The sequence below is a fragment of the Cydia strobilella genome, chromosome Z, assembly GCF_947568885.1.
Source record: "Cydia strobilella chromosome Z, ilCydStro3.1, whole genome shotgun sequence".
In the NCBI taxonomy this organism is placed as follows: domain Eukaryota; kingdom Metazoa; phylum Arthropoda; class Insecta; order Lepidoptera; family Tortricidae; genus Cydia; species Cydia strobilella.
In genome coordinates this window covers 23125428-23149961 of record NC_086068.1, presented here as the reverse complement: position 1 = coordinate 23149961, position 24534 = coordinate 23125428, and the positions used below count along the sequence as shown (strand labels likewise).

Genomic DNA, 24534 nt, shown 5'->3' with positions numbered 1-24534 from the left:
AAGGGTTAAAAAGTTGTTGAAAGTGAATCTATTACAAATGCTTTGAAACTTCTTAGAAAGGCATTGTATAAGATTTCAAAAAAGTTATTTCAACGTTCTTAAAAATTCAACCCCTAAAGGGGTTAAAAAGGGGATGTAAGTTTATATGTGGTACAAATTTTCTTTTAAGCTAGGAACTTGAAACTTGGTAAAAAGGGCATTATATTAAAATAGACGAAAACTGATTACTTACACCGTTTTTGAAAAGTTTGTATTAATAGTTTCGGGAGCGAATATTTTGTTTTAAATAGTGGACTTGTAAATCTATTAAGAGGGTCGAGAGGGATTATATCGGGAACAATTTTTTTCAGTTAGGGTCTTGAAACTTCGTAGTTTGTGAAACACAAATTTCATGCGTTGTATAAATTATTAACAAATGATTAATCGTCCCTACTGATATCTTTTACTGCATAATGTTCTATATTATGCTCATGTAGAATATATAACCACAACCACCAACATACAAAACCACGCGTACGAAGTCGCGGGCAACAGCTATGATTTCATAAAAAGCTACTAGACCATGTGAATTCTTTTTTTTTTCACAAAAGTTAAATTTACAATTATCTGAATATATTTATTTACTGAATATAAACACTACCTATTTAGAACCACCCAGGTAAACAAATAACCATTATGATTTTAAATTTGTTTTGAAGATACATTTTATGCATGCGATTGTCAGAATGTTTGCGGTTTTTTCTTTGTTATTATTTACTTTATTTTTATTGCGTTTTACACGTCGACAACTAGCTGACGTGCAATTGTGCAGTTTTACTTATTAATATGCGAAGTGAATGCAATATAAGTGTCAAGCCTCGACTTTTACAGGCATTGCGAGAAACCTTGCTTTTTGTCTTGTGCTGTAGTATGTAAGTATTGCATTATATAAGCGTGTATTTTTGCCTGTGAAGACAGAATAAATCATAATCTCCATCTAGACAGTAGTTTCATTAACGTCGTCCGTACATGGCGACCCTGCCATTTAAGGCAGCGGTATCGTTTCGCGAGTGCAAGGTTAAATAAGATGTAAGGCCTAAATAATAAAATTAACTAATAATATGTGGACAACTTAAGTCGCGAAGAAGAAGCGAAAAGAGTGTTTTCGAGATAAATCGGACAATTTCAATGGAGCTATTGTACTCCTGCAGTTTTTAAGGCGTAGGTGCTGTAAATTACGATAACAATGATCCAGCGCTATTGTTAAGATGGGGTCAGGCATATCTAAACCAGAAGAGGTGATTATCGCCCAGACGGCTTCAGAAGGCAGTAACGAAGCAAATGCCACTGTGAAGGATTTGGCATTCCACGTCAGCAACACAAACATTATCCTACTCGCCATACTTGTCATCATTTGCTTGATTCTGGTGTATGGACTATATAAGGTATACTTGACATGCCATAAGAAGATGATCCGGAGGGAAATCAACGGTCAAGCGGCCTTCAGGCGATCATTTGGGCTGGGCAGAAAGACCAGGCCGACGGAGGAGGTCTAGCGGAGCGGTTTTATTGGCGCGTGTTTTCAGAGCTGTTTACGACGCAGGTGCCGCAGCTCTATTAAGTGCGAATAAAGTGAAGTGGTCAGTGTTCTAAATATAATTCAGTAGAATTAATTATATGCCTTAGATTAGCTATTAGATTGTGATATGAAACGTTACATATCCCTAGAGTAAATTTACGATGCTTCAAGAGCTTACATATATATTTGATGTCTCCAAAACTGCCGGGAGACAGCGGCGCCATCCATCTACTTCAGCGGAATGACGTCATCAAAATGACTCCCGCCTCGTTGCGAATATTGCATATTGCACCCAAACTATGCATTACACATACACGTGTGGGGTATTAAACGAAAGCCAATAAAATATTATATATTTCACTAATACACTATGTACCAAAATATAGAATAGTTTAAGAGAAATTTAAAATAAATCAAAATGATGGAAAAAAAAACGATTATTTGGGTTTTACAACCAAACCAAAAGTCGGACTTTAAAGCAATGTACATTAAAGCTGATGTCTCAAGCCATACACTGATATCAAAATAATCAAAATCAGACCAAAAATGTAAAAATTATGGGTCTCTATTGTTTGACGTAATTATTGAAAGTCATAATGTAATGATTGTCATATTATCATTAGTCATAATTTGGTTTTTCTCAAAAACGCGTAACTTTTCATTGTTGCCATAAAACAAACCTAACCTAACCTATTTATAGGATAACCCGAGGAAAATTCTGAAAAGTTAACGGTTTCAGAATTATGACTAATGATAATATGACAATCATTACATTATGACTTTCAATAATTATGTCAAACAAAAGGACCCCGAAAATTATACATTAAAATGTAGGTATTTGCTAGAACAAATGGATTTAAGTTAGAAAAAAATTAGCATAAGATTCTAGTGTGTTATTAGCAATATAAAAAGGATCATTAAACTGCTGGGAGACAATCTTTATAGTGCCTGAGTGACAAATAATGGCGTCATACATGTGACCGCTGCCGAAATTTGCAAAATCTAAATTATAACTATACCATGAGTCATATTTACACGTGTGCTACATAAGACGAAAGGTTATTAAATATTTTATGATTCGTTAATACATTATTTATAAAAACAATGTATATTTTAAGAGCTACAAACAAAGAAAAAACACTTTTTATGAGAAAAGTTCATGTATTAAATAACTAAAAACGTTATAACAATGTTGCGTATAATATAAAAGAAACCAGTTATTCAACTTAGCGTTGAAAAAACCGAGAAAATTTCAAAACGGCTCGTTTTTTTAAAGTTTCTTTCGAAAAAAACAATGTATTTTTCAATATACTTAATTAGGAATTTCAACGGGTAGGTTAAGGATGTATGTCTAATGTGTTTGTTTATGGCACTGACACTGTCATCACTCATCAGTGGCATTTTGTGTGACGTATTTAATTTTTCTGAATAGAACTGGGAAAAAACTGAAAAAAACCGAAAAAAACGAAATTTTGTGAAATTCCCGAAAAAAAAAACATTTGATTATTACCGGAATTTTCATCCCTAATTTAACTATACGTCACAGCTAAAAAAAATTAATTTCCGATGAAAACTATGGAAGATGTACCAAAAAAACTAAAGCGTGCCAACAATTCTACCTTAATGCGCTCATATTTTGCGAAGAATAGTCCTAATTATGGGGTATTCAATGAAAAAACATTACATAAAATACATGAACACGACATTTTGGAATGGAATCATAATTTATAAAATGAATTTGAAAAATATATATATATATTGACAGAAGCAAGTATAAAATAGGTGTTGTAGTCCCTGAGTTCTGAGCTAGGTAAAAAAACCTGTGTTACAGAAGTCAGTGTCCTCTCCCATACAATAGAAATAGGCAGAATTTGCTGTCTACGTGTGATGTATTGTTTACATGGAACTACTGAACTGATTTTGATAAATGAAGCGTCAATTCATTCGCTTTTGTAGCCCAGGTGCACAAAACTTAAATTTTAACCGACTTTCAAATGAGGAGATTAGGTACGAAAAGAAACCGTTGTTTTGCTTATTTATCAAACAAATTCAATTTATAAATTATGATTCCACTCCAAAATATCGTTTTCATGTGTTTTATGAAATGTTCTTTAATTTAATACCCGATAATTAGGACTATTCTTTGCATAATATGAGCGCATTAAGGTAGAATTGTTGGCGCGCTTTAGTTTTTTTTCTACAACTTCCACAGTTTTTGTCGGAAATTAAAAATTTAAGCCGTGACGTATAGTTAAATAACTGGTTTCTTTTATATTAGACGCAACATTGTTATAACGTTTTTAGTTGAGCTATAAAATATATATACACGAACTTTTCTCATAAAAAGTGGTTTTTCTTTGTTTGTAGCTCCTAAAATACACATTGTTTTTATAAATAATGTATTAACGAATCATAATATATTTAATAACCTTTCGTTTGATATAGCACACGTGTGTGTATGACTCATGGTATAGTTATAATTTAGATTTTGCAAATTTCGGTAGTGATCACATGTATGACGCCATTATTTGTCACTTAGGCACTATATAGATTGTGTCCCAGCAGTTTTATGACTTGAACTTTGGACCCCCATTTCACCCCCTCAGGGGGTGAATTTTGAAAAACCCCTTCTTAGTGGATACTAACGTTATAAAAACTACCTATTGTGAAAAATTCAGCTCTCTAGGTCCAACGGTTTGGGCTGGGCGTTGATTTAAGTGAGTCAGTCAGTCACTTTTACGTTTATATATATAATATAACAGTTTTGTACGAGCAGTCATATTGTAAAGTCAAGCACCATGGAGAAGTTCGACCTTAAAACTGCAGTCCACCTCTTACCTATAATGACTAGAGAGGAAGATATCACGAGAAAGCTAATTGATGCCATAGACTTATACAAATCCATGTTAGAACAAGACAGTATTCCAATATTAGTTAATTTTGTGCTTACGGCGCTTCGCTCAGTTTTTGGCCAAAAACTGTTACTTTTTAGAGCTTATATCTTCTAAATGAGTTAACAAAAAATTATGAAAAAAAAATATATGCATCTTCACTCTATGCACAACAATCGTAACATTTGACTTTTTTCCTGAAATTTGTAGTTTCACCGAAAAAAAAAATAACACGACAGGCCGTTTTGCGGCTAACTTTGCTTATAACTACTAAACGGCTTAATCGATTAAAATTATTTTTAAACTAATAAAAATGTTTTAACAGGTTCTACAAATGCAACATAGCTTTTGTTAATTAAAAAATATTTTCTTAAGAAATCGAACGTTTTTCCACATTTTATGTGTATGCAGCCTGAAAATGGCGTGGCCGGCAGTCGTGTGCCAGCTTTGAGATGAGGAGGCTGTGTCGCTCGTCGCTCCGTGCCTTCCTTGCACTATGTTCGCTTATGCACAAGCAAAGTGCTATAATATCGGAGTTATTGTGGCCAAAGAATAAATAACTGCAGAGCGCTGATTTGGTTGCGACGCGCATTAGCGAGCGCAACACGGTATTTTGCGGTCTATTACAATGAATGTAATGATAATATCCGTATATATTATACTATAATATACGTATGTTTGAGAAAACCTTATTTGAAATAAATAAATAAATTTTTTCTAACCGACATATTATAATGTCATTCAAGTTTTACGTTTTGAATAATGCTCCATTCCATCTCGAAACAATAAATAATTGATCTTCTATCTATACATATAATAAAGCGGAAGAGGGTCGAAAGTCTGTACATGGAAGATATTCGAAAAAAAATTAGCTGGGGATACTTAGAATCGATAACAGAACTCGTTCCAATAGCTTTTGGAATTTTTGTCTGTTTGTCTGTTTATTTGACCGCGCATCACATGATAACGGCTGAACGGATTTTGATGCAAAATTTGCTAATCTGTCGAAAAAATCCACGGCCAGGTTATAGGCTATAAAAATTTGAGAAAAAGTGACAAGATGGTTGAATACTTTATCTTATGCTGAGACGGAAAAACTGACAACGAAGGCTTAACCTACCCACATAATACAAACCTGCACACACTCCTTTTTGGCACACTCACACACACCACCCACACAAACACACGCTCACACCGAAACTTATATAACATGTTTAGATCTTTTAGTTATATAGGTTATTCTGTATTATTTAGCTTATATTGTAGTAATTACTTTTAGTATTAAGCAATGTATAATGTGGACATAATTGTCAATCGCTCTCGCAGACTTCCAAGATACAGGCTCAGTCTAGTTTGGAGTCTGATGGATATATCTGACATGAAAATTCACTATGAAAACTTAATAAGGAATAAAAAATCCACTTATTACAATAATTTAATTAAATCTAGCACTAATGTTTCAAAATGTATGTGGTCTGTAATTAATAAATAACGGGGAAAAAATAGCACTCCGCTGTTAGATGTCGCAGATGTGCTGTTGACTGATGGCGGGTCAAAGTTCCCTACCAAGAAATGTGCATTAAATGCCATTAACTCTAGGTTCCTGAGTGCCGCGGCGGCGTGCGGAGCGCCTCGCGCCAATGTCGCCAGCCTCATCACACACTCTGTCACTAATACCGTTTACTGTAGGTTAAGTTTATCGTCTAGTGAATTCTAGAATTCCACCAAAACCGTCAAAGGACGTGTACGGGATTAGCATGAAGCTACTGAGATTGGCACCTGTTCCCCATATTTATGCTAGGACAGAATTATTTAACCGCTGCCTAAAAGAGGCCTCCCTCCCGGCGTAACTTAAAACAAGCAAGGTAACTCCTATCTTTAAAGGAAAAGGAAAAAGAGGCGATGTAGATGCCTACAAGCCTGTTTCGATTATACCAGCAATAGCTAAGGTGAATGCGGCCTCAGTAGCCGGCTCACAGATTTCTTACTTGTAACGAATGCGCTATCAGACAGGCAGTATGCGTACCGTGCAGGCCGGTCTACGACATCCTTAACCCGCGGACTGGTTCGCCGTATCATGGCCGCTAGAGAGGGTCAGCAGCAGGTGGCAATCTTGTGCTGCGACCTATCCAAGGCGTTTGACGTTGCTGACCACGCCTTACTCACCTGTAAGCTACAACATTATGGCATAAATGACTCGTCACTGTCCCTACTAAAGAGCCTACTCCATAATAGATCCCAAATAGTAGTTGGAGATGGAGGAAGTATCAGATCTGATCCCCTGGAGGCAGACATGGGTGTAGCGCAAGGATCGTCAGTCTCAAATATATTGTTTTCGCTGTTACTAAATGACTTACCTGATGCGATACAATCAGCTGAGATTTTAATGTACGCAGACGATGTAGCGGCGGTGGTCACTGCACCTACAATAGAAGACATCGGCATGGCACTAAATGAAACGGCAGCTAAGATGGCTCAGTGGTTCGAGTGCAACGAACTTGCCCTAAATCTTAAGAAGACACATTATATACATTTTAACCTGTCAGGCCGTTGTGCGATGCCACTGACTGTTAGGTTGGACGGAAAAGCTCTCGAGCAAGCTGCCTCTACCACCTTCCTGGGTTTTGAGATTGACAGTGGACTAAAGTGGGACCAGCACGTCAACAAACTGTGCTGTAAACTCGGAAGCGCATGCTTCGCCCTTGGCCGGGTAGCGAAGACTGTGGCACCAGAGGTGGTCCGGTCGTGCTACTTTGCCACTGTTCATTCCCTAATTTAGTATGGTGCGGAACTCTGGGGCCGCTGTGCCCAATGGGAACGAGTGTTCCGACTCCAGAAACGGGCAATTCGGTGTATCGCACGGGTACCTCCAGATACGCAAGCAAAGGAATTGTTTAAGAAATTAGGCATACTCACACTGCCTTCAATTATGGTTATGCAGGTAGCTATGTACGTAAGGGCCAATATATCGAACTACAAAACGAATGCAATGATACATAACTTTAACACTAGGAATTCCGAGAAACTAGTTAGTGTAGGTCGCAAACTTATGAAATCAAATAAGCTCACCCATGTAATGGGGCCCACTGTTTATAATAAACTGCCCAGAAATATCGTCGAAGCTCCCAATTTAATAAGCTTTAAGCGCCGATTAAAAAACTGGCTTGTCGAGCACCCATTCTACACCTACCAAGAGTTCTGTGCACACAAATAATGAACATTGTAGAAACAGTACACTTAATTACAATAATATAATTTTTTTTAAATAATGTATGTATAAATTGTAAATAATTATAAATCGACTGTTGACGTATAAATTGGTTTTATAAATAAAGATGATTATGATTATCGGTGCACATGTAAACAACCTTTATGTTAATAAACTATTTGTATTTGTAAGCTATAAAGCTACATTGTATTTCATCATCATCATTAGGCCTTGTCCATCTTTACAGATGATTGAAGCAGCATCCATGAGTTGTGTTATCTAACGACAGCGTCGCTCGTGGCTAAATAACCCGATCCTTGAACGGCACAGTCGTCCACATCTATAACAAGCAAAAGTACATCGAGGGTCCACAGCGAGGCGACCCTCATCGCGGATGTGTCTTATGGCGCGTTTTCGGGCCAAGTCCTGAAACCAGGACCTATCGTGGGTGTCGCGACCTCTTAACAGGCTGTTCCTCCACTCAGCGCGGTTTGTTGCCAGGTCTTCCCATGAGTCGCAGTTGATGTTAAACGCAACCATGTCGCGCTTTACGCAGTCCTTAAAGCGGAGTAATGGGCGTCCCACGTTGCGCTTGCCTACTGCTATTTGGCTCAGCATGGTCTGTCTGGGCAAGCGTGCATTTTCCATGCGTTGCACATGCCCCAGCCACCGCAGAACATTGTATTTACAGAACTATTTACAGAACTGTTAAAACATGTTTTAGTTTAAAGATAATTTTAATCGAATTGCCGTTTAGTAGAAATAGGCAAAAGCATACCTAGTAGCAAAACGGCATGTAGTAGTGTTTTTTATGAAAAAACTATAAGTCACAGGAAAAAAATAGTTCCGACTATAACTAATAGTTTGAAATTGATTACCTATTTTATTTGCCTATATTGATTAACTCGAAAAAAACAATAGTTTAATAGTAAGGTAACGATTATAAAAATGTAGTACTTAGTTTACAAGTTAACTATTAATGGCATTATTTATATTTATTAATTTATTAAAGAGATAAAAAAACTATAAACGCACTATTAATTAATATATTTTTCGACCTCCACTAAATGCATAATCTACTCATACTCAAAGGACAAAACAGCTGCAAAGCAGTCTTTGCAGTCAAAAGATACACAAATACGAGTATAGCGCCATCGGCGCGTCTCTGGGCTGTCTTATTATATTCTTTGAACCTCGTTGCCGTGCCGCGAGTCAAAATTCACGTTCGATCGCAGTGAGCGGAGTGCGGGGTGAAGCGGGTACATTTGCCCAGACGGTCAAGGCCAAATCAGCGAGAATCGTCTTAAAACACGTTTATCCGAAAGTGCTAAATTGCGAATGGCACAATCTTACACCGACTGCGAATCGCTTATTTCAGACCCTAGAAATAATTACCTGACAAAAAAATCAAGTACAGCTATACACAGTAATTTGATGAGGGTAAAGCAAAGTTCACTTTCCATTAATGAATTCGGTACAAAAATTGAGCAATTTTTTTTTTTTTTTATGAAATAGGAGGCAAACGAGCAAACGGATCACCTGATGGTAAGCGATTGTAAGTGCGTTGCCGGCCTTTAAGATGGGAGTACGCTCTTTTCGTGAAGGTTTGATTTAACAATATCCCAGGCTGACGGTGATCAAATGCATTTAAGGTATTAAAACCCATCAATGAAAAACTGGCAGTTAAAAGGTTCACCGATGGGTTACGGAACCCCAATTTAGGGATCATAGTTTCAGCTAGGAACCTTCCAACATTAAAAGACGCCATTCAAGCGGCAAAGGACGAGGAGATATCGTCCACAAGAAGTAACGACGAAACTTCAATCTTCGTCAATCGGAGGGGTTTTCCAGGTCAGTACCACCCACGCACAAGTCGCGGTTTTTATAATCCGCGTAGGGTAACGACAAGTAATATGGACGTGCGCTATTCGTACGACAGGAGTCGGGCGTCGCGTGGTACCTAATATACGCAGAATGATACCGGTCGCAGGTCGGGTAATCCCAACCGAGGATTCTAAAAGAGGAGGAGGAGGTAAGGAGGAGGTTTTGTTTTATTTTAAAATGTGACTGATATAAAAAAAAGTAAAGACAAAGTCTACCCTGTCCCTTGGAGTAGGTATATAAATCAACTTTTTATAGAACTTTTATTCATTTTCTTTCATTTTCTCGTACCTATTTCTATACTCTTGGACAAATTTAGAACTTTTTTTTGCGTTCCTCTAAATTGACCCGTCATCCATCAGTGTAGATGTTAGGTGCAGTTTTACCAGGTGCGCATTTAGCTTATCATAAGGTAGTGATCAAGTGATACAAACTGTAGTGAGTGCCGTGGTTGACCTTATGAACGACTTTAACCCTTGAGTTACAGAGGGATCTAAATCTGCAAGCCAAAAACCAACTTAATGTTTTAAATTTACTGTTGAATTTTGATTGTCATTGTCATTGCTCACAATGGGCAATTATTATTAATTATTATAATAATGCCGCTTTTTTCAACACGAAAATGGCTTGACAAACTAGAAGTCGAGATGACGTTTTATTCCAAATTAAGTGTCAGTCGCAAGCAATTTTGACAAATCTCGCATGTTACTTGATATCCAACTGTATGGCATTTAGGGCCGACTCTAGTTTGTCTCTTAATGGAAAGAAAACCACGGTTGCGTGACATGCTTAAAAACTTTCATTTACTGCCATTATAGTTTTACATTCAGTTTATCTTTTAATTAGTTTTTGTAAACTATAGCACCACTTTCGCGTAAAATTAGCGATCAAGATATTTCGAAGACGCCACCCGATTTCCACGGCAGAGCAACAATGTCGCATTGGCCGTCGTAACATGCGGTTCCTGATAACATCATAAAGGCTTATACTTAAAATGTGTGTAGATAAAAACAGTGTCTATAACTGTACATAATGAAGCATTATGTGGCAGTCACGTAAACTACTATTATTATGAGTCTTCCAGTAGCTGATATGCGGGGTGAAGTAGTATTGTAGTATGTAAATCCTTACCTTAAAAGCGGCTGGCCGTCCAGTACGTGATGAATAGTGGGGGGCGAAGAGAGCTCCAGCCCGCGCGCTAAGAGCAGCGCTTCGCTTCCGTCTTGCGCCGACTCCGACTCCACCCCCGTGGGACTCGCGCCCATCATGGCCAGTACTTGGACTTCCACTATTGTTGCTGTGGAATATTACCCTCATTGACATTCATGTGTTTACAGCGACACGAATTAGGAATCAGAGAGAATTTTAGAAATATTTTATGATGGAGGGGGAGGGACTTTCGATGATAGAACGGTACTCACAGAAGGTCAGCGGCGGTATGTCCAGATCCGGCGCCAGCAACCTCGAGGCGCACGACGCGCCCGCGTACACCAGCTCCATCTCCAGCGCGACCAGCCCTTGCCGCTGCGTCGTCAACGGCGCGTCCTCGTAACCCACGCACAGGCAGCGGAATCCGAAGCGGTTGTCCTCGCTTTTACAGGTCGTAAAAAAGTCGGATGAATACATAAAGAAAGTGAATTACGAAAATTGTAGTTTCTCCGCGCTTCATTAAGATTTACGGCTCTTATAAATAATTAACAGGAACACTCCCAGTCTCAAGTTAACCGGGGCAAATGCGTTACTGTTTTAATTATTTTTATTTTTTTGATATCCTTTATAATATTAAATATTATGAAATATTTAATAAGTATATTGAAATATTCTTTTGCTGTGTGCTTTCAGCAACTCTTTGCCAAGATAATTCGTGAAGTAATTTTTTCATTGCACTATAATTAAAATATATAGAGATGTTATTTTTTGAACGGAAATTAAGACGCCTTTGCACCAGTTGGGCAAATTGTGTCTTTTTAAAATAATTTTTGAACAATTACGATTACACTTTACAAACCTCAAGAAACGTGTTCATAATACAGTATTTTAGAAGGTATAATCAATACAAGGGGCCAAAAACAGCAATTAACCACATCAAGTAGAAAATAGTATAATTTGGGTATTAGGGTGCATTTGCGTCTCTAATTTGTAGACGCATTTATCCAAACCTAATTTCCAGATGTTGTAAACCCTTTTAGACGATTAAAAAACGAATATACAAAAAATTTAAGAGGTCCTATTTAAATGTGGGCGTAACTAAAAAACTGGAAAATGTATTACATATATTGCAAAGCTACGTAAAAAAGCTAGCATTAGAAAATTTTGAATGGTCGAAGGACTGAAATTTTAACTTCGCGAGCTTTTCTACTGACGAAACTTTCTTGAATAGATTGAATAACTATGTATCAAGTATACTGGTAAAAGTACGTATCTAGTAAAAAGGTTGTTGACCACTGAAATTCGGGCAAATAAGTTACATAGACGCAAATACCTCAACATTATTGACGCATTTTACCAAGTTAAAAATATCCTCCAAGAATTTGCAATGGATTTTATTCCAAAACAGAGGTATTGTTAATACAAATTGTGGTTCACATGACGCAGTTAATTAATATTGAGCACATTTATTACTAAATATTACCAAATGTCTAAAGAAGAAGGATGTAAACGGATTTTGTTGACTTACCTCAGTCACCGTGTAGGTCTGGGGTTAATCTAATTCTCAAAAAATAGCCAACTATTTAAATACGATTCGGTAAAACGCCCTCTGTGTTACTTGTTGCTCTCCAAGTAGTTCTGGCCTTTTTTTATAGTTGGAGGGAGCTGTATAGTATAAATTTTTCAAATGATTTTTACGCCTAAGACCTTAATCTGTTAAACAAAAGCCATTGTCTCTTTTATGACGGGCCCAAAGCTTCCAACTTTGGCGCGTGGCAAAGCAACAATGCCGTTTAAAAAACACCTGTATCGCGATTGTACTAAAGCTCAAATCTTTCTAACAGCTCATTCAAGATAACATGTTTTGGTAATATAGTACGGTCGACCACCCCGATATAGGCGAGAATATACAGCGCCCGTACTATTTTGATACTTCGCGTGGTGTAAAAAAACACGATATTTTTTATTAATAATTTAATATACTTAGGGAAAAAACCCAAAAACATGTATGTTTGTAATTTAATATACGTACTTAATCTAGGGTAACAAAGTAAATGTTAGATAAGAATTAAAATAAAACAATATAAATATATATACAACAATTCCATATAAATCATCAACAATCAACAACTCTACATATAAATAAAAAAGTTATAGAAATATATGCAACTATAGGTACTTAAATAAAATCGTGTCATACGACTGAACATACCGTAATCATCACAGCAAAAGTAAAAAAATACTTATATACAATTTAAATACTTATAAAAAAAAAAATTAAAATATTTATATAAAAAAATACTTATATACAATTTATTCCGACTATCGTCCTATTTCTATCCTCCCATTCCTTTCAAAGGTTCTTGAGCGTCTTATACATCACCAGCTTACATCCTTTTTAAACAGGCATAAGCTCATGAACCCTTTACAGTCTGGCTTCCGCTCCGGTCACAGTACTGTTACAGCTTTAGTAAAAATTAACGATGATGTTCGTGCCGGCATGGATAACTGTAAGCTCACCGTACTGACGCTGTTAGACTTCAGCAATGCATTTAACACTGTTGATTTCGATATTTTACTTAGTTTAATGCGTGCTGTCAACATATCTCCCGTGACAATTGGCTGGTTCCGTAGTTATTTGGAATGTCGTCGGCAGCGAGTAAAGGTAGACTCTTCCATTTCTTCAATACTTCAATAACTCAGATTCAATAATTCAATAACTCAAAGATTCAATAACTCAGATTCAATAATTTAATAGCTCAAATTCAGTCATTCAACAACAAAAGTTATATTTCAATAACTCAAATAATTCATCAAATTTCTTTAAATTTGTATTTTAATTTAAAATATTGTTATTTATTTACCAATTACGGAACAGCGGTGCCTCTTACCACAGGTATTATGTTACTTAAAAAGAGGCATCAAAACTTACCTGTATAAGTAATTCTTTAGCTGAATAAACAACTTTTCATTTTCATTTTCATTTCATTTTCATTTCATTTTTCATTTCATTTTCAATTCAATAACTCAAATAATTCAATAACTTGAATAATTCAATAACAAATAATTCAATGACGCAAATATTTGAATGACCCAAATATTTCAATTACTTAAATAATTTAATGACAAATCATTCAATGACTCAAGTAATTCAATGACTCAAATATATCAACAACTCAAATAATTCAATAACTCAAATAATTCAATAACTCAAATAGTTCAATAACTCAAATAATTCAATAACTCAAGTAATTCAATAACTCAAATAATTCAACAACTCAAATATTTCAATAACTAATAATTCAATACTAATAATTCAATAACTTAAATAATTCAATGGCTCAAATAAATAAATTACTCAAATAATTAAATAACTCAATAACTCAAATAATTAAATAACTCAATTAATTCAATAACTTAAATAATACAATAACTCGAATAATATAACTCGAATAATTCAATAACTCAAATAATGAATTATTATTGAAATAACTCAAATAATTCAATAGCTCAAATAATTCAATAGCTCAAATAATTCAACAACTCAAATAATTCTATAGCTCGATACTCGATATTAAATGCTCGATACTAGATACTCGGCGATACTCGATCAGTAAATCAATCAATAAACAAATCAATGTTAATGAGCTTTATGGTCCTGAATTACCAAAATATAATTATGGTAGCAACCATTCCGTAAATGTCTGACCTATCAATATCGCGTCGACTACTTTACACTTAGCACCGACGCCGTCTGCCTCTATGTCTGAATCTGAACTATCAGCGTGATCTAAGCTGTATCTGATGATCTGATCATGAATTAACCTTGTTTTCGAAACTAATGACTGTCACCTCACTCCTGATGTCCTGTGGCGCGTGCCCCTTAATAAGGCCGTCAAAGCGGGGATACTCCTGACGATCACAATTCTGCTTCGCTCTCGATTCCTTTCACTGCCGCTGCAATTCCAGCGCAGCCTCCCTTTTGCGAAGACAGACTTCTGGTGGTCGCAAGCGCCGCTACTGCGATGCCCCGAGTGCCGACGTCTTTGGCGCTCAAGGGACGGCTGTCATCCTCTTCATACGACTCGTCTCTTTTCACACTTGCTCGAAAGCTTCAGCTCACATACCAACTTGACAATGACTCGAACATCAACTTGAACCCCAACTCAAAATCGAACGCCATCTCGAAAAAACCGAACACAAACTCGAATACCAACTCAAACGTCAACTCGAACATCAACTGTTACATCAACTCTTACATCAACTCGAACATCAACTCTTACATCATCAATAATTCTATTCTATTCTAACTCCAACTCGAACGCCAACTCGCACTCCAACTCGAACTACAACTTGAACTCCAACTTCAAATCCGACTCGAACTCCAACTCAAACTTCAACTCGAACTCGACCTCTAACTCGAACTTCAACTCGAACTCCAACTCCAACTCGAACTCCAACTCGAACTCGAACGCCAACTCCTACTCCAACTCGAACTCCAACTCGAACTCGAACTCTAACTTGAACTCCAACTCGTACTCCAACACGAACTCCAACTCGAACTCCAACTCCAACTTGAACTCCAACTCGGACTCCAACTCGTACTGCAATCGAACTCCAACTCGAATTCCAACTCGTACTAAAACTCGAACTCTAACTCAAACTCCAACTCGAACTCCAACTCGAACTCCAACTCGAACTCCAACTCGGACTCCAACTCGTACTAAAACTCAAACTCCAACTCGAACTCCAGCTCGTACTCCAATCCGTACTCCAACTCGAACTCCAAGTCAAACTATATCGAACTCCAACTCGAACTCCAGCTCGTACTCCAACTCGTACTCCAACTCGTACTCCAACTCGAACTCCAACTCGGACTCCAACTCGGACAACTCGAACTCGAACTTCAACTCGAACTCCACCTCTAACGCCAACTCGAACGCCAACTCGAACTCCAACTCGAATACCAACTCTCAAGTTCTAAACCTAACACTTGCCCACGTGGCCCACAAGTAAGTATCTATACACATTGCCATCTACTCGCTACCTATTCGAGCGACCTCCCATACTCACAACACACTCTAGTAGCAACGCACGTGGTCGTGTCTTAGCTGGCTATCCAAATAATCGACCATAGGCACACATGGCCTACCAGCAGCAACACACGCATGGTTACATACTAGCTACCTCTTTATTGTTATACTACAGGGACAATCACACCTAGCCCTCTACTAGTAACAACACACATGGTTATAAAGGATAAAGGAGCAAGCGAGACATAGACTGTGAGACCTTAGTGTTGGATGATGTTGGACATTCTGAGTATAACATGTTTTGAAAAGATGTGTCCCGCCGAGTTTGTTGCCGGTCCCATATTGGGATACCCTCCTACAATTTAGGAGGGAATTAAATCTTCTCGGGTCCGTGGTGTAGGGTTGTAGCCGGCGTAGTTTTTATCGCGTATATATATATATATCTTTACTTGAAAATAATTGTAGTGTATAACTAGCCTTATGAACCGATTTTGCATGTACAACCAGCCTTAAAGTTTATAGTCTATGATTGTTCATTATTTTAGTATGTGGGTATTTTTGCACTTTGTAATTTTTCCTCAGTCACCCGTTGACCACGAACGCTGTAAAGGGTTCGAAACGTCGGGATGTGTTATAAATTCAATAAACGCGATATAATCCGTTTTCATAGTTTTATTTCATGAGTAACTATCGCGGTAACCGAAGACAATATTATGCTATAGCTACTTATCTTAATAAATTGTTATAAACTTGACCTATTAAGATTTAATTACATTATCGTAACTACTAATCTATTTGTTTTAAAATTGCAGCGTTTTCACTTTTCACCACCACATATGGTGACAACACACATTATGGTAGCTACTAATCAAAAAATCCACTAATCTTCAAAAGACACACTTGGCCTCCTAAAACTGCAATGTACTCATTTTAACATGCTATAATAGCTACTCATCTTAATAGATTGTTATAAACAAACTTGACCTATTAAGATTTAATTACATTATCGTTACTACTTCTCTATTTGTTTTAAAATTGCAGCGATTTCACTTTTACAATTCAATCAATTTTAAGAGAAAAAATGTCTCAATTCAAAATAACATACCTTGCTTACTTGTTGTTCGTCCCCTCTTCTGAGATTTTGTAAATTCAAAGTCAATCTTCGTTGTAACTGATTTTATTAATTATCGCTATATTAAAAGTATTCAGTGTTAACAATACGTCAGCACTCATCAAGCGTTGTCAGCATCCTCCCCGCCTTTTGCAACCAACATGGCGCCTAGAACCGGACCGGAAACTAGTCGGATTGGCGTTTTTATACTGGCCCGTGATTGATTAGTTGGAACCGGACTGTCAGTTTTGGCATTTGTCTTGCTAGACTTAATAATTGTGACCAAAAGATTGTAATATTATTTAAAAATCATAACATACCTATTGTTATATCAATGCAAAATATGACTTATGTTGCATCGTCTTCGTTGTCAGTCGAGCCATATTTTTTTCTACGCTGCGGACATGGTTGCAGCAAATTTTCCAGTGATGGTTTGTTTTTATTACCACGTCCCTTATGTGTCCCACGTCCCCATTACTGATTTTAGGGTTGGTGTTCAATTTCCTAACGTTTCTTTTTACAAACATTGATAAACGTGTTTCAATTTTTAGGGTTCCGTACCCAAAGGGTAAAAACGGGACCCTATTACCATAGAGTAACTTATACTAGAGCGGTACTGTCATAGTAAATTTTGTAACCCCAGTAAATTCACTGCCATCTGTCGACACACTTTAAAACTAAAAATAAATATTTATAAAAATACGATAAAATGTATTTAAATATGGATAAATGATTTTTTTTGTTTGCATTAATCATTTTTATGATTTTGACCCATGTTCTTTCACTGATATGCGTTAAAATTGTTAAATAACAAACGAAACCGTCAACGCCATCTATACGACAGTAAGCCAAAGCTAGTAGCGCCCTCTGAACGAGAATCAAATTTTCTTGATTTTCGAGGCACGTTTTTTCCTTAGACTGTATCCATCTATTACGGAGTTATATCTATCTTTGCTATATTACTAAGACTCCGCTGTCCGTCTGTCTGTCTGTCACCAGGCTGTATCTCATGAACCGTGATAGACAGTTGAAAATTTCACAGACGATGTATTTCTGTTGCCGCTACAACAACAAATACTGAAAAGTACGGAACCCTCGGTGGACGAGTCCGACTCGCACTTGTCCGGTTTTTTAAACCACGCGATGTATCAAAATAATACAAGCGCTGTGTACTCTCGTCTATATAGCGTGGTGGTCGACCGTACTACATTACCGAAACATGTTATCTGAAGTTTAGTACTATCGCGATACAGTTGCTTTTTAAACGGCATTGTTGCTTTGCCACGCGCCAAAGTTGGAAGCTTTGGGGCCGTCATAAAAGAAACAATGGCTTTTGTTTAACAAATTAGGGTCTTAGGCGTAAAAATCATTTGAGAAGATTCATATTATAGTGACTAATGATGTTTAAAAAATAACTAATATACGCAATAAACCCATAGTAGCAATTATCCCGGTTGTCCTTAATATTTTATGTAAAATAAATTCACAATTCTGGGTAAGTAGAAAAAAAAACCACCAATTCTAGTTACTTACTGGTTGGTCTTGTTATATTCGGTGAGGTAATCAGACGCTGTCTCCAAAGAGAATATTACTTCGTTTCCAGGCACTAGTAAAGCTTTTTGTGGCCATTCAGAAACACTGCAACAAACAAAAAAGGTTGCGTTCCTTTTGTTAGAGTTTCAATTGAGCGATACGTTTACGAACGCAGCAAAAAAATAATTTACAAACAATATCCTGGTAATAGAACTTTATGCCAGCTTTTATTTGTTGTGATTATGACAGTGAACACTTACACGTTAGCAAGCTTGGGTGTGACGCTGACGTAGGTGCAGTTGTAGTGCATGCAGGGTGCGTCGGCCGCGTCGTCGCTGAGCTCCTCCGCCTCGCCCGACTCCGAAGTCAGTTGCACCAGGCCCTGCTAAATCAGATACTTTATTAATCAATATGGACACTAATAAAAAAAACCTGTCAACTAAATGTCAGAATAAACTGTTCTTGCAATACTCTTCTTATTTTTATAAATAACATAGATAAATGGTGAAATATTTTACTATATTGACGCATTTTATTTGCCTCATCAATTTAATTGATTACAACTAAGTATATTCATTATGGCTAACATATAAGGTCAACAACTACTTGCAAGCGCTTTACAAAGCCATGTCAAATATACCGAATGCGTTTTCTAAGGCAGAAGCGATTTAAAAAGAAAGTAATAAGACAAAAAAATGCAGTGGACAAAGCAGTTTCGTGTAATTTAACTCTTATCAAAATGGAGCGAATATAATGAATGAATGAACGACGCGCTACCTTATATACCTTACGGAACGGCGGGTCTTGGACGCGCGTGTCGTGCGAGCAATGGCATCGGTTCTTGGGCGCGCCCGCCACGGCGTAGATAGTCAGCGTATCCTCGGGCTGCGCCGTCACGCTGCGTGGGTCCATCTCCAGCACCACCCAGGACACGTTTGGAGGAAATAGCACCCTGTATAAACATTTTTTAAGAAAAAAAACCCGACTTCAATGGGGGATGCCGCTGAAAGTTCACTTATTGTTGATGGTGCACTCTTAGATTCCAGACAATGAAATGAGAAAGACATCATCTTTTGCCTAATTATGTAGAAAATGAGGTAAAACCACCCACTTTTCTAGTAGCATTTCGTTTTTGTAAGGGTCGCAGTTCTAACCTTTTTTTACATGGGGAATGCTTTTACGCATGCCGCCGGGCCGGGAAGAACCCGGACGGTTATGTGGGACTCAGGCTCAGGGCTGTATAGAGGGCCCACTACCCACTAAACCCCATGGTGTCCTCTCGCCGCTTTGGTTGCGGGGTTACGGGGAAGCTCGCGCAATGCGTCCGCGACCCCGCAGCGGCTATCCTGACTAGGATCCATACACTTTTTTATGTCCCTGACCTACCCAGTGGAAGCGCTTCCGGGACACTAGGTCGAGCTTACCATCGCGGGAGCCAGCGTCATGGGTGGGGACGCCCCCGTGTCCGCCGCCCGCTGGCTCTCGTTACTCCCTAGCCCCCATGCATCCCCCAATGAAGTCGGTTTTTTTTTTCTTAAAAATTATTTAAAGACATTTCAATCGCGTTTTACATAAAAAATACATTGTTTAAATACACTTGGGCGGTTTTTTTTAATGTAAATGCTGGATTTGTTGATGAAAATACAAAAATCACTATATGTATGCCTTTCACATTTGAGGAGTTCCCTCGGTTCCTCGTGGGTCTCATCATCAGAAATCGAGCTTGACAAAAATATGTCTTAAAAACTTAAGTTGCTTAACAAACATAAAGAAGAGGACAAATCGCCAAATAAAACGAACGTGTATATGATGGCCTGCAGCAGGGAGTTGTTGGTGTCCTTGGTCGAGAATGGCGAGTCTGGGGGTCCGGGGACAACAAGGAAAGAGTCTAGTAATGGATGATTGGCTGCCTAATGTGGAAAAACACTACAGTGAAATGTGTAGTTTAGTACCGTGGACATTTACTTATTATTACATTTTTTTTATCCTTTTCCAGTAAGTTATTCAGTTATAATTCTTCTTCTTTAATAATAAAATATCGTGTTGTGTTTTATAGTAGACACCAGTATGTTAGCTATTTTTAGTTACTATTGTAGTAAGTAGAACTATGCCGCTTGATGACAAAACCATATGGTTAAAAGGTTGGTCTACAATATATACATTTGATAATTTCGTTTTATTCAAGTTCATCTTATACTTAGTAACAATGACATACTTTTATTCCTTACAAATATGGCACATAACGGCGGCGCGTGCACTAATTAAAGGGATCGGCATGCGTCGTCTGTTATTTCATCTCTAATTTCATAGAAGTTGTGCACTGATTTAGATACCTAACAAATATTATTGTAATGAAATTAAATTTAGTAACACTTAAAATATTTCAAATTTTAAATTTCTGATTCTTAAATATGTACCGACTTTTAACCATAATTATATTTACATTTAATGTTTAACTTAAATAGATATAAAACTTTATTTTTAACTAGCTTTTGCCCGCGACTTCGTCTGCGCGGACTTAGTAACAGCAGCTAAAGTAAGTTTAGCGCCTGGAAAAATTCTCATAGCAATCTAAATTTGAGCATATTATGCACACTTCGTTAATTATCTCAATTCCACCCCGCTTTTTACTTTCTTAAGGGATGATTTTCGGGATATAAACTATCCTATGTCCTTCTCAGGGACTCAACCTATCTCTATGCCAAATTTCATCTAAATCGGTTCAGCGGTTTAAGCGTGAAGAGGGAACACACAGACAGACAGACAGACAGACTTTCGCATTTATAATATTAGTATGGATTAGAATTCGAATAGTGTTTTTTTTATGATAGTGAGTTATAATTCTATCGGACGAGACTTTTTTTTTAATTCACGGATCTGACATATTTAACAAACAAAATAATGAAGTATTATAATTATGACTTTTAAAGTGAATAGTGGTATTGTAAAGAAGATTAGTGTTATTGTAGTCATGTCAAAGTAAAGCTTTATGGTTGGTATTTAAGGATCGTAAGTTTCGTAAAAATGTCGGTGATTGAATGTTTGTGGAAAGTTTCAGAAAGGTATGCAATGGATAAAACGATTGATTGGGTTTTAGATTGAGAAATTGGGAAAAATGGAAATTGTTCGATTTTAGAAAAGTGCGTTTGCTGTTTGGGAAACTGATATACATAAGTTTTTCAAATGACGATTAGCGTGATCAACTAAGAGTTTCTGAAATTCTTATATGTTGAAGTTTTCATGGTGGTTGGCTTGGTTTATAAATGTTTTTTTTTTTTGAGTGGGTAATATGAAAGTGGTATAATTAAATATGCCTGTCGCACCTTGGCTGGCTGGCTCGAGAGGAGAGGCAACCTTACGCGATTAGGTATTAAGCAAGGTGTAGTGTGCGCTACGTACGTTACACACCTTCATACTGTATCTCTATATATTCCGTAGGTTAAGGCTCATATTTCATTATTAAACTATACTTCCAACCAACAAGTTGTATCAATTGACGCCACACCTCACATCCAACGAAAATATTTCCGTTGGAACTGAAAGTGGGGATAAGCCTTTATTGTGACTCGGCCTGGTCAAATATTTTTGACCCGATTCGTGTACCCATGTAAATTTTGCTGGCTGTACCTGAACGTGACTACGCACTAGTACGCACTGCTAATACTGCTATACAGATTTATAATAAAATCTAGCCATATAAAATTCTTATTATAGCGGAATATGTTTACACAATAATAAATATTTACTTATGTTGGGATAGTCTGTTGTTCCATAACAACATTTTAACTAGTTATCTTTTAATCTGCACAATATTATTATACGTGGATTATTTGACTGGTCATATTTTGATGAAAATAAATACTTATGAACCGCGAAGTCTCAGCTGCCAGTACGTACAGCAAGAAGGTTATTAGCGGATTAATTTCACTGATTGGTAGTTATTGACATTATATGCATTTCATCTACACTTAGCTGTGTACATAAGTGTAATAGAGATGGCTATTATTTTGTTTACCAGATTTGATTACAGGCTCTGTAAGCGTAACGTCTTGTTTAAATGTAGGCGTTATAGGGTATTTGACAACCTTAAAAATAAATAACAAATTGTTGTCATCCTGAAAGATAATAAACTAATAAAGTATATTTCACTATATTTCGATGTAAAATATGTCTATTTTCTGGAAAATAAACGAAAGAAAATTTAATTTATTTTGAATTTTCATCTGGGACGTGAACGCTCTGTGATTGGCCGACGCTCGCATGACGTCACACGCGGGTAAACATGATGTAAACAGTTTCCTCGCTTCTTGGCTGCCTTGAGTGTTTTCACTTTGGTATTCGTATTTAGTTTTTGTTTCATCGTTTTTCTGATGTTTTCCGATTTATCCGAATATCTAGATATATATATATATATATATATATATATATAAGAAATATTCATAAGAATCTCAAAATGGAGCCGAAATATGTGAAAGCTGATAGCTGGAACCTACCAGACATAGAGCCATTAATGATTGCAATTTTCGTCAAGGATAATCCGGATTAATATCATTACTTTGCTACGGAACTTGGAAATGTAAAAACAGCTGTGTAAGTACACGTAGGAATTGTTTATTTATGAACAGTTCGATTTCGATGATACGTAAAATGACATTATGTTATTGTATGTGCATATATAATCTTCATAGTTCAAAAACATGAAATCCTACAGAATAGAATCTCCATATATACTGCACTTTAGTTTTAAAGAAAAGTGCTCTTATGCTGAAAGAGCCATTTTATGAGGTTATGTAGTAATACATTATATATATATATATATATATATATATATATATATATATATATATATATCTAGATCTTGTTTTGTTACAACAAAATCTGCTGTTTTAACTACCATAAATTGTATATACAGATGTCAATCACAATGAAAAAATCAACGATGATCAATCAACTCTGGTCACTGTGTGGGTGGTACGTTGCACAATAAAAAAGGTAAAATATATTAACATTTAACTACCATATTTATTTACAGTTAAATATTAGGTACTTACACCAAAGTGGTCTTAACACATGAAAACATTTGTATGTGATAAAATGCTCTTTTGGTCTCTTCGAGCTAGTTTTAACCACATTTTTCTTTTTTGGGATTCGTTGGAACGGAAACAAACGATTAGCCTGGATTTTTTATAGTCGTACCTGAACATTGTGGCAAGATACCATCCATTTATATACCATTTTACAGTGAAATAACCAATTCAATGCACATAAACCATAAGATTAACCAAGCTTATTGACTTAGTTTACTCGCGTGTGACGTCACGGGTGTCACGTGATTAACCCCTTTGCAAAGAGCGTTTATGGCGCGTTCAAAATAAATAAACTTTAACATTGGTTTTTAATATTTAATACAGAAAATTTCACGGAAATATCAATGTAGTGTGATTATTAAGTCATAAACCATTAAATTAAACCATTTTCCAAAATTAGTCAAATAGCCTATTGTGTATGTGTGCTAATTGTCCCGAGAATTTGAACGGTAATGTTCTGAAAGGCGGCTTCCATGTTTTATTTCCGTTCACTGATTTCAGCTTATGCAAAATGCTTGCGTCCGGTTGGTCTCCTCTACAGATCGCAATTATCAACCGATTTTGGTAAAATTTGGTGAGCATGTTCGATAATTGTATATGTGGATTGTTTTTGTTGATTGTTTTTTGGAATTTTTTCAATATGGGGGTTCGTGAGGCCTACAAATTATAGCCACTCGATGAACAGATTTACCTCATATTAGTAACAGTGGCCTGTTTGTATGGGTGGTCGCTTTCCAACCACGTGTAATAATGCGTGGTGGTCGTAGTGGTACCCTCCTCTGAAGACGGTACCAGTAGATTCATGGCTGCCACGTGGGGCAGCAGCTTGTGAATCATTTCTAACAATTGGATGACGCTCTGTAACAAAAAAAAACATATTATTAAAAAAACATATCATGGCTTTAAAAAGAAAACTAAGGCAATTATACGCACTAAACCCGTTGTTCAAACCATAAGACTTTAAAAGTCTCAATTACGTAATTATTAATTTATGTTTATCCCTTTCTTACCTACATAAGTCAAAATGACAGATTAAGACAAATGATTACTAGGTAATGGAAGCTTGTAACGCGTTTATGAATA

At 36.7% G+C, this 24534-nt stretch overlaps 1 protein-coding gene across 1 annotated transcript in view; it reads right to left on the bottom strand.

Annotated features, from left to right (window-relative positions):
• The window catches only part of LOC134754459 (E3 ubiquitin-protein ligase MYCBP2), a 283481-nt gene that overhangs the window by 186917 nt on the left and 72030 nt on the right, over positions 1-24534 (bottom strand). The window contains exons 29-34 of the mRNA XM_063690792.1: positions 24143-24309; positions 19151-19316; positions 18625-18746; positions 18365-18469; positions 10960-11129; positions 10670-10835 (exon numbers count right to left, since the gene is read on the bottom strand). Coding sequence (XP_063546862.1) covers positions 10670-10835; positions 10960-11129; positions 18365-18469; positions 18625-18746; positions 19151-19316; positions 24143-24309 — 896 coding nt within the window. The remainder of the gene's footprint in view (positions 1-10669; positions 10836-10959; positions 11130-18364; positions 18470-18624; positions 18747-19150; positions 19317-24142; positions 24310-24534) is intronic.